Source organism: Phymastichus coffea, unplaced genomic scaffold, assembly GCF_024137745.1.
Source record: "Phymastichus coffea isolate CEN01 unplaced genomic scaffold, Cenicafe_Pcof_1.1 PCOF00065, whole genome shotgun sequence".
Lineage (NCBI taxonomy): Eukaryota > Metazoa > Arthropoda > Insecta > Hymenoptera > Eulophidae > Phymastichus > Phymastichus coffea.
Window position 1 is genome coordinate 407,460 of NW_026706876.1, and position 16,520 is coordinate 423,979.

Sequence of the window (16,520 nt, forward strand, 5' to 3'; positions counted from 1 at the left end):
GCGTCATCTACCGGAAATTAGCAAGAGCACGCACATCATTCACAGTGGAGTGGAGAGTGGAGGTTTCCTGTTCCTGGCAACAGGCGCACTGCCGTAAAAACGTCTCATTGTCGGCTGAAACTGTAAAAGTGCCGCCTGTCTAAGAAGCAGTAGCCGTTCAACAACAGCGAGAGAAAAAACAACGTGTCATCTCTTCACACACTGTTATCTGTGTCGAGCCAAGGTAACGAATTTTTGTTGCATTACAATTGTGTTCATTGAAACACGAAGCAAGCAGAAGTAAGTAGCAACACGTTGTATCTGTCTCCACGCGCCGAAGACAAATGAGCCACACGACAGTAGATTCATCTGGATTCATCTCTTGAGATGAAGTGGTGGAGAGAGAGAGAAAGAGAGAGGAGGACTTTTATCAAAGATTTTCTTCCCCCAGTCTTTAAGTCATATCAGCGTCTCGGTTCTTTATCGCTTTCATAATGAGCGTACGCGCGTGCTGTACACGAGTTGGCAGCAGCACCAGCGTATCAATAGTTCTTGCGTTCGCGGGCTCTGCTTGTTCTCTTTCTCTCTCTCGCACTCTTGCGCTAGCGCGCCTCCGAGACGTCACTTTTGCGAATCAATATTTTACACATATAAAATCTTGTCATAGAACGGATTTTGTATTTTGAATTTCTGTTCGCTAGTTAAAATCATGAAGCTCATCATCAATGGTACAAGTTGTTACGAATTCGCTTATTTTCACCTTCATCTGTTATATTTGCCGTCAGGTATCATGGATAGTCACGTGGGCAAATTTTGCAAAGTCGCGCGGCGGCTGCTAATTCAATTAAATCAACTTGCACGGTATCATTCATGCATCCGCTAACGGGTTCTATATTGCGATTGAGCTTTAAACTGCTCAGACTAGGTATGATTATAGTAATCTGGGTCGTTTATGTGTCTTCCTTGCATAATTTTAGATTTGTTAAAAGTTTTTATCACAAATGTGCTCCAAATACCTTTATTTTTCTTTCAGTCGTAGGAATTTTTCATTGTTCATTAATTATCCTTAGATGTTTTACATACTTTCGTGATAATAAAGCTAATAACTATTTTGCTTTGATTGCAGGATTCTCCATTATGCTTCAAAAAGGACCTCGTCCCATAGTTTTTTGCGGTCCATCAGGCAGTGGGAAAAGTACGCTAATTAAGCTGTTGTTTGATGAGTATCCAGATAAATTTGGTTTCTCTGTCTCTCATACAACCAGAAAACCAAGACCTGGTGAGGAAAATGGAAAGCACTATTACTTTACAACTAAAGAAGAGATGCAGAAGCAAATTGAACTAGGAGAGTTTATAGAAACTGCAACTTTTAGTGACAATATGTATGGAACAAGGTGAGACTTATTTTAATCTCATGATACGTTGTTTTTTTTGTGCATAGTACATTTTTTCCTTTCATGAATCATTCTTTTTAATGTCGGCTGATTCAACCTTTTATTTCTTATTGCAGTAAACAAGCAATAGAAGATGTGCAACGAGCAGGAAAAATATGCGTGCTAGACATTGAAACTGAAGGGGTTAAACAAATCAAAAAGAGTTCATTGAACCCAGTGTTCATCTTTATCAAACCTCCATCCATAGAAGAGTTGGAAAGACGTTTAGTTGGACGCAAAACCGAGTCAAAAGACGCGGTTGCCCGACGATTATCGAGTGCAAGAGCTGAAATTGATTTTGGTAAAGTTTGGAGTAAATTTCCTTGGTTTTTCTTTTTTTTTGCGACGGTATAAATTATGGATAAATATTTATACAAAACTTGATTTTAACGATTTATCATTATAGGGGAAATTCCCGGAAATTTTGACTTGGTACTTGAAAACGACAATATTGAAAAAACGTACCAAAAGTTGAAAGATTTCATTTTATCCCAAACGAATCATCTGAATTGTATGTATTTAAATATTTTGTACCAGTTTTTTTTTCACAGGTTGAAATTCGTAACAATTCAAACAAATTTTGTACGAATATTTTAGTTAATTGACAAGAAGCACCTGACATTTAAGTCCCAGTGCTAATTGAAGATGTGGAATGTGTATTCAATGAAGAAACGTAAATTTGATATTTGAAGGTCTCTATCAAAGGACTGAATCACGCAGACGGAGTGAAGAACGACAGCTCCCAAGTATTACAATCGATATGTGATTAGAGGATAATGTATTTATGCAATGCATCAAGCGATTATGTCGAGGGTCTCAAACAAATTATTTTTAAATTTATTTGCATTTAAAATGAATGACGGTAGGAAGACGATCGTTGATATAACATTCAACGATAAACTTATATGTACTATTTTTTGTTACATTCTCTTTCTATACTTTTACAGTTAAAGCACTGAGCGTTATCGATGTAAATATTAGGGACTTTCTTCATAAGAAGATATCGGACGTCGGATATCGACCATCACTGAAGAAAGATAGTTAAATGATATATTATTGTACTAATAATGATAGTATCGGCACACGTCCGATGTCCGTTGTCCGACGTCCGACGCCTTCTTATGTAGATAGCTCCTTAGCATTTGTTGCATTGCAAAATATATTTTTATTTTAGTATAATCGCTTCGACAGCGAAGAGAATCAATGAATGAAGTACATTTTTCAGTTGTGTAAGATATTATAGTTATACAAAATCACTATGAGTATTTTCATAAGCGTGTTATTTAATAATCACATGAAAAAATATTATAAAAATAATCATTTTTTCGTAATTTATTTATTTTATTTATTAAAAATATTTCATTATAAACTGAAATAATTACCGAATTATGAATTGGTAATCTGCTTTAGCCTTTACGAGCTCATACACTAGAAAAAATATTTGTAGTCCTGAAATCTGGATATGTTTTTGATACTTCATGTATTTTTTAGTTGCTAGTATTAAAAAAATGCACGATGACTATATATAACGTAGTCTATATGAAATAAAATAGCTCGTAATTAGTGCTATATATATTAAAATAAAAAAGAAATAATCAATCTACTGCGTGTCAAAAAAATTGTTAACTGAAACAGCATTAGATAAAAACTTTACATTAGAAACTAGGTTATAGTGAAAAACTGAGACTACCCACCACTAAAAAAGTTGTGTTTCGCTAGAATAGGAAGTATTAAATATATAAAATTATCTCTGATCATCTCTATTTCCAGGGCATTCGTTTTTGCCAAGTAAACCAGTTAAATCCAGTCGTTTACGGTCAGTAGCCGCCTTCCAAAAGTCGTACGATTATTATTGTAAAAATTTAGGTTTTTCATAGTGCTAAAACCTACCGATAAAAATGAAGATCAGAAGTTCATAACCCTGATCATCACATGTATACTTCTTATCTTGAAGTTGCGCTTTTATACGCATTTTAATGCTATATTGGTGAGAGTTCAAAAAGGAATTTTCAGAAATAATTGTACAACTTGATTTGCGCGTGTGAGTGGGTCTCTTTATTTTAGTAACGACGGAGATGTAAATTAATAATCGTATACACTGATAAAGAGAATATTTTAATGGTTAATGTAAATTAAAAAAATATGATTGTAGCCACGAGTCACTTCTGAGAAATCGACATAAATGTTGCGATAAAATGTTGTCGGCCTGTCAAATTTTTATGAATCTCGGTTACTCCCGGTTATCATTATAAGTTTTATAGTTCTGGCGATATTTGCCACTTTATCATCATTTTTTATGTTTGTGAACCTATAAGGAAAAAAGTATTATACAAAGCCTGTTGCTTATTCATAGCAATTGGAATGACTTAGTTTTTATCTAGACGAAAATTCATTGTAACTCTACTGTTTTATTTTTTATTTTTATCGAAAATCATGTAAAACTTAACGACACAGAAAGAAAAAAAATAAATAATATCGATGATGGAATATAAAGTTGTCATAAATGATTTCTGGTACCTGCCATTCAAAATCCACTTTACAAACGTGCCGTGAATTATATATTCAACGAAAAAATACGAACAAACTATTTAATGTTTTGTTGCGTAGATGTAAACCAATAAACCGAGTAAGAAAACGTCACATGAAATCAGAAGACGATAAGGTTTTTATTGTTCTCCCTGTCGGTTGCGCGTATTGCGCTTTACTTTTTTTCTCCCGACGCGCGATGCTACCATGGTTCAATACTTTTTCTTTATATACGTATATAGGTTCGGGTAAGTATAAGATGTTATATACATGACGTGTCAATCAGACGCTCAGCGATCCGTTCTCTCGATACTTTTTATACTCTTTACATGGTTCAGAAAATGCCGTCAAACCTGTTTGCGCTACAAATCGTAAAACGTTCTTGTGTTTTCATTCGTTTGTTGACAAAACAATCTCTTCGAACTTAGCTGCGAATCGAATGCATTTGTATTTAAGAGAGTATCGCTGCTTTACCTTTATCAAGAATTACAATGCCTTTATGAAAGTTTTTTCAGGAATAATAAGACTTTATCAATACGTAGCAATCAATCGTTTATTGAAGTATGAATACATAATTTTTCTGATTTTTAACGATCGTCGCACTTAAAATGCCGTGTACTTTGCTTCGGTAAACGGTATTCTTTGATTGATGGACGATTCAAGAGAGTAGCTGAGCTGACGTTTCGATATATAGCTTCAATATATCAATTTTTCAATCAGTTATATGATAGTTGGAAAACGATGAATATGTTGCTTTTAAATAACAAGAGTGTGCATGCCGACTGCATAATACAACTGTTGACAAATTCTACTAATTTTTTCAATAAAGCAAACTTTTCTTTGTTATATTTTGCATGAAATATGTACTAATTACAAATGTAAATATAGTAATATTTCATTTGCGGCTTGGAAATTTTTATTTGAAATTGATGTAAAACCAACATAATGTTCAAATGATCAACCATAAAATGACACTGATAAACAATTCGAGCGTTACGTCGTGTAATCTGCCAGGAAAATACGTAATTATTCCATGCATATGAAAGCACATCAAAATGAAATAAATTTGTTGCTCGCGAAAAAAATGATCTTGTCCGGGGAAGTCATCTCTTCTAAACGTAACATACATCAACGATAGATAGAGAGCACACAGACGGGCGATAAAAAAGCTGCAATAAATCATATCTCTACGCGTACGTTTAGTATGAATAAACAAATTGTATCGACATCCTCCGTCGATCGATCAAGCTCTCTCTCTCTGTTTCTGCTCGCGGGAAAATTGCAATAATCTGGTATGGAATTTTTACTGCTGCGCATGTTACAAGAGTAGCGAATCGCACGAGAAATGGAGGAACTTTCCGTTCTCGCAGCGAAGAAGATACATCGTAATCAATTTCTATTGCGTGAAGAGGGGGAGGTGGGGGGGGGGGGGGCGTAAGTGGACCATTTCCACGAGTCGCGTGCCGTTAATTGATGTCACGCGGCAGCTGATTGTTGGCCAGCCGGCGAAGCAGCCACTCGCCGTGATGATGGCGAACCTTGTGTTTCGGCTCGTCGCTCACGGTCAGCGAAGCTATGCCAACGTCGTCGATTTTCTTGGACGGCAATCGTTGCACGCGCTCGTTCAGCGGTATGACGGGTCGTGAGAACACGTATTCCAATACTTGGCTCCTCGGCGCGAAGACGTTCTCTTCGGGAGTGATTTCCGAGGCCAGCTGTTTCAAGCGTTCTTCTTGCTCGAGCAGCGCGCCTGTTAATTCGCGTAGCTTGTCGATCTCTTGTAGCCGCGTCTGTGCGCTCTGAAACACAAACACTTTGGATTGACTTTCCATTCTCCTCAACGCATGTACGTTATTTGATCGTAGCTGAAAACCATTTTCACGGTATAATTTGATGAAAAGCAGCTTGCAGTAGTTCTCGACTGAAGCTTACGACTGAACTTTGAATAAGCTACTTGGATAAGCCACTCTTCGGCTAATACTGATATTTATTTAATACCGATGAAAAAGCTTTCCAGCATTTCATAAAAGTTATAAAAGATATGCTTTTAATGACACATTGTATCCCAGAGTTGAATGCAACTTACATTCCAGCTGATATTTTTTAGCATTTCAGTGAAAGATACCATATAGGTTGTGCCGTACACAAAGTCGTACATAGACATGAAAGAATAATGCACAACTCACCAAGTCACGAGGTTCCGGATAGTAGGCCTCGTATAATATCGGAACTCTCTGCTGCTGCTGCCGGGTGTACCTGCAAATTCATAATGTCGAGTTTTCCATCGCTGGATCGAGTGGCGAACAAACCCGTTAGTCTAGTGCATAGAGTGTCGAGTCAGCCGCGTAAATTTCCATTCTACGTAGGTTTTCTCTGCTGCACACTACATAAGCATATCGCGCGTGCATTCCAAATCTCTGGAAGCATCTCTCGCGTGTTTATTTAGGGTGTGTAGCTTAGCTCGAGGCGCGCCGGAAAACGAGCGAGAGAATTGAGTCTCTCAGAATTCGCGCTACTGGAGCCTCGGCTCGCTTACCCAATGCAATCGAGCAGACGTGAAAAACGGTCGAGAGATTACATTGTTTGATTGTTATTTGAAAAGCCAAGGGCTTTGGTGCACATATGAACGCGCGTGCACGCGCTCGAGCTGATGATAATCGCCCCTAATGAACTGTTCGTTTGCTCGAGAAAAGAAAGAAAAAGATAATTCGAATTTTTTTCTCTTTATAATGGAAGCAGCGAACGGCTGTGCTAATCACATGGAACCGAGATGAGATGTACCGCAATAAAACGAGCACAATTCGTCAAGTACGAGTCTTTAAATTCTCTTTTGCACTGCTCGTTGCCTGCAATATATGTTACAGGTTATTTAATTGATTACTTCTGAAAATGGAGCCTTGTAAATAAATCCGCATATACGGAACTGCAACATTCATCCTGCGCGCCATGCCGCGCGAATCAAGAGATCAAAGTAAAGCGTCAGATCTCGGGACCGATATACGATATGTTCGTAACTTTATTCTTTTTACCGCCAAATTTATATCGACGAGGAAGAAAAAAAGAGAGTTCGCTTCAAAATCCAATCGTTCAACGTGATGTTTTCACTGGAACTTGCACGCGGGCTCGTAAAAGCAATGCTACAAGAAGAAAAAATAGGCTTACCCGGCCTTTCCACCCTGTTGCAAGGCAGCAACATCTGCAGCAAAATAAAAAGGACGAAAGCGTTAGACGACAGTTATTTTATTGGAGCCGTGTATTCGTGTTTATACAAACCATACAGAATGGCAACAAAGAGTATCGGCAAAAATCTCGACAGCATGGTCGGCGGACGACTGAAAAGCTCAAGTACGAAAGGAGAGGAAGTCGCTGGCTATTTTCGGTGGCTTTGCTCGAAATAAATCCAGCGCGGAAGATGGGAGGTTTGTGCAGACCACGAAAGCGAACGATCTCGAAGCGTAAACATTTGTCACTGTAGACTCATTAATCGGAGCTTCGCATATGGATGAGGCTTCCGAGTTAACGTTGCTTTCGAATTTGTCGATAAATCAGTTTTATGTGCGGGTGAGATTTTCTTTGGTATACAGAGAAGAATTATATAGTACGAAAGAACTGTTAAATCAATCAGGAATCCGCCGGAGCCAGAAGTCACTTATTATGTTTAATAAAATCTGGGCGGGGCGCGTCATAATTATAACTGCTGAGAGCCGTAAATAGTCCCACTATTAATTCGATCAGATAAAAGTCTATGAAGAAAGAAAGAAAAAGTGCGCGCATGCGATCGTGTTTGCGCTAATCACTTGGTACTGCGATAAACAATAAAAATATCTCAGCTGTCTCGTTTATAGTCACGCGCAACGATTTTTCGTGGCGACGATAAGATTTTTCTTGAATAGCAGCGTTCTATCGCAGCTAATTTTTACAACAAGCAATATCCAATACGTAGCTGAAAATATCATCGGCAGACAAACTGACGGTGAAAAATTATAAATTTGCTTGATCCGACGAACATTTCTCAATTAGCGCTGAGTGTAATCAAGGAATGTTAGATAGCACGCGGTGTAATGTCAACAAATAGCCGTACATAGAAACGTGTCGGAGGCCGATTGGGAAATAACGAAAGACAAGATTATTTGTAGATGTGGAAATGGCAAAGCTGTAAAGATATCATTATAATTCACCGTTAAAAATGTGTCAGACTATTTAACGCTCTAGAGATCTCTCGTGAAGAATCAATTGGCTTTCTTTAGAAGCTCGAGAGCTTCTAGTCAACATTTCCGATGATTAGTAAATCGCGTAAAATGCTCTCATTTTATCAAAAACAGCGCGACTCACGATCATCAAGTACTATTTCCGCACGAGCTTCGCAAATGAGGACTTTACGTGATTGTAGGTGGTAGTCTTGTGCTCCCGTATTAGCATCATTAGTACGAGAAAAAAGTGTGTAGGACAGCAACGCACGAGGAGACTTACCTCAACGAGAGACTTAGCATCTTTAAAATAATATCTATTGCGAGCTCGATAGTAAAATATATTTCTTGCCTGTACTAACATCGGGTTCATCGATACTCCTTTCGAAGCATCATCGCAATGTTCGCAAAGCTCATTATGGACTAACCAAGTAGTAGAGCAGACATCTGTTCACGTGGCGTCAACTCTTTGACGCGTTCTCCCTCCGACTACTTTTTCTTGACTTCCTTTTCGCCCATCCGACCCGCGTAAAGTCTATTTTCAAAGGGTATCGATCGAGTGATGTACATGAACAATGAATAAAATAAATAACTTGACGCAACTTGCGAGCATGCAAACTTGTCTCCGAGCAGGATGATAACATATCTTTTTTCTTATTCCTCAAGGAAGGATCGTTCGACTTACCGGCAGTTCGAGTGTCGGCAATCAGTGCCAGAGTTACTACGAGCAACAAGAAGCGCACATTTCGTTGTCGCTTATCGATCGATCAAAATTCACTGACCTACTCGCCCAGTCGGCTTTTTTACAGTTAGTACGCTTATTTGATTACACATCCGATTGATTTATCAATTCGTCGCTCACCTACATTAGCTCAGTTATGATTGATTCGACAAATATATGATGCTGCACCTCACCAATATTACATTTTCGTTGCTTATTTTTCTCGCCGTACAAAACTAAAAAATGGCTCCATTGCATGTCTAAATGAATTGTTTATTAATTGAAGGAATTTAAGATTCCGATGGGTATGGATTCGTGATTTCTATTCTGTTTCTACAAGAAATTTTCAATTGAAAGGCCAAACGAATCGTCTTAAGGGTCTTGGAGATATGCTTTCATTACAAATATTCGGGAAAAATTGTGCTTCACGTCTGCAAAATAAACCTATTTTATTTTGCAGATATCATATTTGCGAACGTTAAGATTTTCATGATCGGTTTCCAAGTTTTCAAACGTATCAATGCGAAGCATTAGTTCGTAATTTACCTCTAAAAGGTAATCAAATATATCTAAACATCTCGGGATATTTATTAAGGCTTGAGGTCATTACGAAATAATGAAAATTATGTAAATTCAATGGTCAATCAATATTTCGACGGTCTATTTGATATTTCCCATCCTATGCAATACTGATAATATTAATACGGCTCTTTGAATGCAAATCAAATTACGCCAAATTATATAAGGTTACTAGGAATGTAAATAATATGTAATCAAAACCATGACCAATGAATGTTATTGATATCATAAATTTATTTCTTATCAATTTGATTTGGAATATTATATATCATGTACCGTTTATTTATTATAATATGTAATCAAAATCATGACCAATGAATGTTATTGATATCATAAATTTATTTATAATCAATTTGTTTTGGAATATTATATATCATGTACCATTTATTATTATGAAGATTATCACACTTATAAGACAATACTTGATAATACGATTATAATATTATTCTTACTACCTTTTTCATCGAAAAGCAGCTCCAGTAGATGATCACCAATAAATTTACAGCTGTTACCGTAAATACATCTAACGACTAAATAAACTGGCGATTTTATTGTATAGTTGTGTACAACAATGTCATTGTTTTACTTACAAAGTCACTCGAGGAGGCAATTCCCAAAGTTGGGCAGCACACTTGATATAGAGGGAAAGCGAAATGAAAGAGAGAGAGAGAGAGAGAGAGAGAGAGAGAGAGGAGAGAGAGAGAGAGAGAGAGAGAGAGAGAGAGAAGGTTAAACAAGTGCATAATGAGTTCTCGTTCGACTCTTGGAAGTCGAAACAGACAAGAAAAAGTTTTAGAAAAATAACAATCAGATACGATATGACGACTTTTTCTTCATTTTTATTTACAAAACTTTGGTACTGTTCAATTGTCATTGATGCAGCTCAAAGTTTACCATCCTGGAAACAAATAGATCGAAGCCTGCCGTGTGCTTTAAAGACTATTTGCTCGGTAGATTCTAATTGTAGCGTAGAGCTTTAATTAATTAATACAATAATTAATTTTCATTAATCAGTAAAATGACTCAGTATTATGGGACAAAGCCAAAATGGATCAATAAGTTATAACTTAGGTACATTATTAAAGTAACAAGAAAAGACGGCTATACAGAGACAAATCTAAGCCGATATGACAATATGATAATTCTTCGATATTATTATTTTTTTGTTTTCGCGCGCGATAAAAAGCGCGCCGACAAAATTGTCTTCGTACTTCCGCTAATACGGGCGGAAATTAATCAAGAGTGTAGTGTTCACAAGCTCCTAAATGAATCATCGCCAACTTTTGCAATCAGTTTTGACTTGATGATGTATACGTATCTCTTCGACTTGTAATTTCACGATTTTCCCCTCTGATTTCGCCACGCAAGCTCTTCGATACCTGTCTTATCTCGACTTACAGGGATTTACAAGGTGAAAATTGCTTTCTCACGATAGATCAAGTGTAAGAAATTAAATTGCAAGTTACTCAATGCTAGACCTTTCAGTTTTCTTTTTCTCGCTCGATTGATATCTTTCACTATATACACTTATAACATTATTATTATGTATTACGTGAAAAGTTATGTGAGTTTTTGTGTAACGAAACTGTCACTGAAATCTTTTTATCGAATGTGAAACAACTAATGTGTAAAAGAAATATTATTCAACAATATAGAATTGTTCGAAATAACATTTATCTTTTTAAAAAATTATTTTATTAACGGACAATACTTTTCTCTCGAGTAACGCAGAAAAGGATAATATTTCATTTCGAACAAATCTCGCTTTATATTCATTTATGTATAACGGTCGGTGAATACACGAAAATAATTGCAGTGGTCTGTCCACCGTCCGTATATTAAATTTTTCAATGGACTGCATGTACGAGGAAACGAATAAAAACTTCTACAGAATGACGACAGTTTTAAAAAATGTGATGAAAAGAGAGGATATAATGACTCGACGGTGGTTGAAAATTATCACAGACAAATTGTCTGTTTCTACAATAAGTAATTTTTTACTCGAAGCTCATTAAAATTCCCCAGGTGTGATCAAAATAATTATACAGTGCTTACGAATTTGCCCCGAGTTCGGATAGAACTTTAGCGGCTCATAACTTCACAAACTTAATTTACGTAGTTTTCTCTTTTTCTTGGATCTTGTACTGTAGACTGATTATTATTATTTATTTTACAGTAGCCCTTCAGCGATTTATAATAACTCGCTTGTCTACGCAAGTTCACCTAATTTCCTATTAATATTATTTAATTTTTCGGTGAATTAATCTCGACTAGTCCAATTATTGACAGTTGAAAAACTTCATACAGCCATGGTAGTATTGATAATACTCTAAGCGGCTTTTATCTTAACGTTGCAATGCATTCACATTACAAATCTCCCCACTGATTGCCTATGCTCAAAAATACGATAAACAGATTGTAATTAAGACGTGTTCAAGAAGTATATCAAGTACTAGACTTTCCTATTTTCAAATATGGACTAAAATATGAATTGAATTACTTGATAAAGATCAAACATTTTCAAATAATCATATTGCCAAGTTTAGTAATAAAAAGAGAAAAGAATATTTAATTACCGTGCCGACAAGAGGTATATGCAACCTATAAAGTATTTTGTTTTAATTCGAAATTTATCAGCGCAAAAAATATTGATTGCGAGTTCGATAATAAAGTTCAATGGTAAAGCTCATCAAGTGCCAGTTATGTCCGAAAATACAACCTCGATTAATATACAAGAATACAACTTGTCAACTCGCAAAACATTTCATCTAGCGTAATTTTTCCTATCCCGTGTGATTTCTCCGACAAGCGGGTAAAAGAGTCCTCGTAAAATCAATTTTCAAAAGATATTTATTGCGGAAGCAATTTCCATTACAAAAGCGAACGAAGTAAATAAATCAGGCGCACTTGCAAGAGCCGTTGACGCAGTACTTGCCACCTGCCCCGCCGGGAATCCCGCTGGTGCGCTTACAAGCTTTCGCGCATTCTAACTCCGAGCAGGCTGAAAATAAACCTTTGTCAATTGTCCATTCGGTAAAGGATAAATATTTCACTTACCGGCCGCCTGCGTTCCAGCGATCAGTGCCAGAGACACCACAAGCAACAAGAACAAACGAAGCAATTGCATGTTTCATTCAAATTCATTAACTGATTCGCGTTGCATTCCCACTCGACTCTTTTATAGTTAGCATACTTATCCGATTGCGTATTCAATTGACCTATGAACTCGTCGCTCATCTATATTAGCTCAATAGATCGATGAAGGACACAAGTATATTACGTCAACATTGCATTTTCCTCGTCTAAAAACTAAGAAATTAGTTCATGGCAACTTTGAATGTTTATTTTGCATCATGTTTATCAAGCTTGACGAACAACTAAACTCTTGTTTTTTACCTATTCACCCGTCTCGCCTCATCCGGAATTCTAAACATAAAATCGTATCGAAATCCAATCCTTGTAAACTTGCGAAGCAATTATCAGCATATTAACGTGACAGTGTATTCAGAGCACAACAATAACAATTACCGTCTGTTGCTTTGCTAGATTAGGTTTTTTTATACAAACTACCGATAGAAGCTATTTTTAAAAAGTCGCCATGCTGCGCGATCACTTTGGTTAACCCTAAACCGGGGAGAAAATCTTTAATTGTCTATTACGTCGAACGGAACTTGTAACAACTTTCCATGGAGATAGAATATTTTACCACAAATCATTTATTCGCACTTGAATTAAATTAATTACTTTCAATAAAAGTCAATAAATCCATTGCCAAAATTTCCATGACTGGTTTTCAAACGTATTGATAATCAATGCCAAGTATTCGTAACTGTCTATTGTAGGTGTATCAAATGTATCCACACCTTCAATGATAAAACTTTGCAAGTGCGTCGCTCTACTTGATTGATTCGGAAACTCGTTAAAACCATTGCAGAGATACAACACAGCACAAAAATTATTCCGCCGGTTATTGGCATGGATACGTTTTATCCGTCGTCCTTCTTGAAATTTTTTCGGGAAAACAACGTACGAAAAGGCTCAACGACGCGTCGAAATCAATAACCCAAAAAAGCATCACATCCCCGCGTTGTCTCCTATGTGTACAAAGAAAATAGAACTTGATCGTCCGTTCGGTTGACACAACGAAACATTTGCTCGTCTTGAGCTCGTCTCAAGGTTGATCGATAAGTTGACCCCCCCCCCCCTCCCCCCACCCGAAAAAAAGAAAAACATCACATCGTCATCGTTGCCTTGATGAGCGAAAAAACAAATTAAGTAGATGCATGTGCACCGATATACGCATACACGTGAAAGTTAATCGAGCTATGACGACTGCAATTGACAAGCGTATGCACATGTGCTTTCGATATCTGCGCAGTGATCCGGAGTTAAAAACAGCCATCCGCGCGCGATAGTACATCAATCTCAATTTTTCAGATGTCAAAGAAGTCTTTCACCGGTAGAGGCGCGGCCGCGCACTTTTAGTGAAAAATCGAGGCAGCCGAAGTAGTTGGTTATTCGCCGCACGTACTTCATTTCTAGCGCGTGTGTGTGTGTTGACTTCTCGGTTCCTAAACAGAATTGAGGGCGATGCTGCGTACGCCCGTATCTCCGCTGTTGCGTAACTAATTTATCGGCTTGATCGTAAAATAACGAGCTATATAACGCGAACTCTTCCCTCCCTCCTCCCCCCGGATTCGATGCGTAAACGTGGGATGACAATTTTCCCTCCCGCATTCGATACGGTTTGATGCTTGCGCCCGGTGAGAGCAGATCAAAAGGAGTTCTTCTCTTTTTCTTTGATATCTTGAATTTTGAAAATCGCTTCATTTCTTTTCGGCACATGTGCTCTGGATTTGCCCCGACATTTTTATCGAAGAATATGTTATACTTGGCCTCTGTCCGCAAACTTCAGCTTTGATCTGAATAACAGTCGTTGACGAAAATTTGCATGATTATTCCTTAAGCTTTTCCGCTCGTGGTTTCCAAGAGCAAATGCAAAATTTATCGAATTAAGCTTATCACGTGGTTTAAGCTGACCATCCTATACCTTTTTATTTCATTCTTATATAGATCAATTCTTTGTTTTCAATTCTTAATATACATGTATATTTTCACCTTTGCTTCTGGTAGCGAAAGAAATACACAAGCTTTTACATTTGCGATTTGCTCGCGATTCAAACGTACTTGAGTTTGAATTACTGAAGAGCTTAAGGTAAAAGTTCGACTCGGGTGAAGCTGCTCAATAATTGGGGCATTCCGTGTGACGAAGTATGCAACTTGAGCTTGATGTAGTTGAAAGACTATTTATTGAAATGAGGTAGTTGTCTCGTGTCTATCACGCGAATAATTGACAAGCTTGCACAACGAGTTTCCTGTCTGCGCCACGCGAGGAATAATTGCAACACGCTTGCGTGCCAATAGAAAAATGCGATGCTCTCGCTTAATCTCCAGTGTTAACGAGCACGCGACCAAAGCGTGCGGGACAGTGGCCAAAAACGAACGTCGCTGATTATACCCGCGCATGTCAAACTCACTGCGGAACTATGTAGCGGCGAACGAACCTTCTTTTGTGGTTATGAAGAAGTAGCCTCGTCATTGAACCATCCCGAGTCGAGGCGTTATGAAATAGCACGTGGCTGCGATAAAAAGCTGTACTTCGATCTGCTTACTATTCTGACACACGATTAAAAACACATCAGGCGCTGAAATTATTGAAATTGATGCGGCACCGTAGGACAGCGCTGACAAATGATAGCTATCGATGTGCTCGTAATATTGCCGAACCCAAGTGTTGGCTTGACATTGCTTGTAACCGAATCCATTTTCTCTGATAACACATAAGGCTTTCTGCTATTTTCCGATTCATTCCAACTCTCGTATTGAGTGTTTTCGTCTGAAATGACAGTATCGTAAGACGGTAGCAGCTCTTTGCGAAAATTCGAAAAATGTACTTCCGTAAACTTTCATCGTAAATTGCAAAAAAACACTTGAAAAGCACTCAAGGCAACTTTCTTCGAGCAGCTGCGTAATCATTGAGCTTTTCTCTAGCTATGTAGCCGCAAACTCTTAACGATATCACCGGATAGATATGATCACATCTTTAATACACTCCTTTGCTATATTTGCTTCATCGTTGCTTCTTCAGAAATGTCGACAAAATTTGCGAAAACTCACATCTAAATCCTAATACAAACGTTACATACCTCGCTGTTCTTAGATAACACGCAGTTCGAAGCTTTGAACTATGTTGAGTATACCTAAACACCTACTTCACTTTTTATTTTAGGCACCACTTCCTCGGATCTTTAATAAAATTCGTCAATAATATTTTAAAAAACTAAATGCAAATGCTAATTGCATTTGAAATTAGTTTATGCTGATTTTCTGCTTGAAAATTCTATCAAGCTTTCGAGTTCAAGTAAACGGGAAAACGCGTAGTAAATAACGCCTCTTTTTAAAAAGGTAACTTTTGCATACAGGAGCAGAGGGTGAGAAAATGAATCAGTCGCACTTGCCGCCTGGCATATTTATTTATAAGTCCATTTGGACGCTTATAAGTAATCTCGCCAATTTTCTCTCACATTGAAATCATACCGTTCTTTGGTTTCTTTATCGTCTGTTCACGAAAGTTTCAACGTTAATGCATGAAATGCCTGCATTCACATAAAAGTGGTCTGCAAACAAAATAATATTCTACAATGTGCAGACATAATTTTATCAAGGCAGTCATCATGTGATATTTCAAATTTTACAATGTGCAGTGACAATTTAGATATATACACAGCGAGCAGAGATAATTATGATAAAATAGCTACTGCAACAAATGCCTTCGCAATTTTTTCTTTCAACTAATAAACTGAAAATTATTACGTATTACATAGTTATAAGTAACCATCAACGCGACAATTAACTATTTTTCATTTACCTCGAAACTAACAAGTGGCGATGGCATGTTTCGCCATTGCGAATTTACGAAACAATACGTTTCATGCAACATCGTATAGACAGATCTAATTTTCGAAAAACAGTGCATAATCACGATAAAAATTTCGTTAAAAGGTCAAATCGCAATACATGTGGCAGGTGACGCGT

General features: G+C 37.3%; 2 protein-coding genes across 9 annotated transcripts in view; one reads left to right on the top strand and one right to left on the bottom strand.

Moving 5' to 3' along the window:
* LOC131667354 (Bardet-Biedl syndrome 4 protein) overlaps window positions 1–16,520 on the bottom strand; it is a 73,881-nt gene that overhangs the window by 3,572 nt on the left and 53,789 nt on the right. For 3 of the 5 annotated variants that reach the window (XM_058940706.1, XM_058940712.1, XM_058940711.1), the window contains 2 exons: window positions 6,125–6,194; window positions 5,683–5,737 (listed from right to left, as the gene is read on the bottom strand). The exons of 1 other annotated variant lie outside the window; for it this stretch is intronic. The gene's annotated coding sequence lies outside the window, so the exon portion shown is untranslated. Of the gene's footprint in view, window positions 1–5,682; window positions 5,738–6,124; window positions 6,195–7,100; window positions 7,135–16,520 lie in introns of those variants that run through there. One more of the 5 variants, XM_058940708.1, reaches the window with a different exon arrangement.
* LOC131667359 (guanylate kinase) lies at window positions 58–3,899 on the top strand. 4 transcript variants are annotated; one of them, XM_058940725.1, is made up of 5 exons: window positions 58–223; window positions 1,106–1,373; window positions 1,490–1,713; window positions 1,819–1,923; window positions 2,010–3,899. In XM_058940725.1, the coding sequence occupies exons 2-5, from the start codon at window positions 1,117–1,119 to the stop codon at window positions 2,015–2,017; spliced, it is 594 nt and encodes a 197-aa protein (XP_058796708.1). In that variant the 5' UTR covers window positions 58–223; window positions 1,106–1,116; the 3' UTR covers window positions 2,018–3,899. The 4 variants fall into 4 exon arrangements, with proteins under 4 accessions (XP_058796708.1, XP_058796707.1, XP_058796705.1 ...); XM_058940724.1 differs by lacking the exon at window positions 58–223 and adding an exon at window positions 377–707; XM_058940722.1 differs by lacking the exon at window positions 58–223 and adding an exon at window positions 763–904.

What these genes read in the sequence shown, in the direction of transcription:
- LOC131667359 (XM_058940722.1), top strand. Translation starts at nt 850, where the DNA reads ATGCATCCGCTAACGGGTTCTATATTGCGATTGAGCTTTAAACTGCTC. An exon ending in GACAATATGTATGGAACAAG is followed by an intron (nt 1,374 to 1,489) that starts GTGAGACTTATT and finishes TTCTTATTGCAG; the next exon opens with TAAACAAGCAATAGAAGATG. An exon ending in AAGAGCTGAAATTGATTTTG is followed by an intron (nt 1,714 to 1,818) that starts GTAAAGTTTGGA and finishes TTATCATTATAG; the next exon opens with GGGAAATTCCCGGAAATTTT.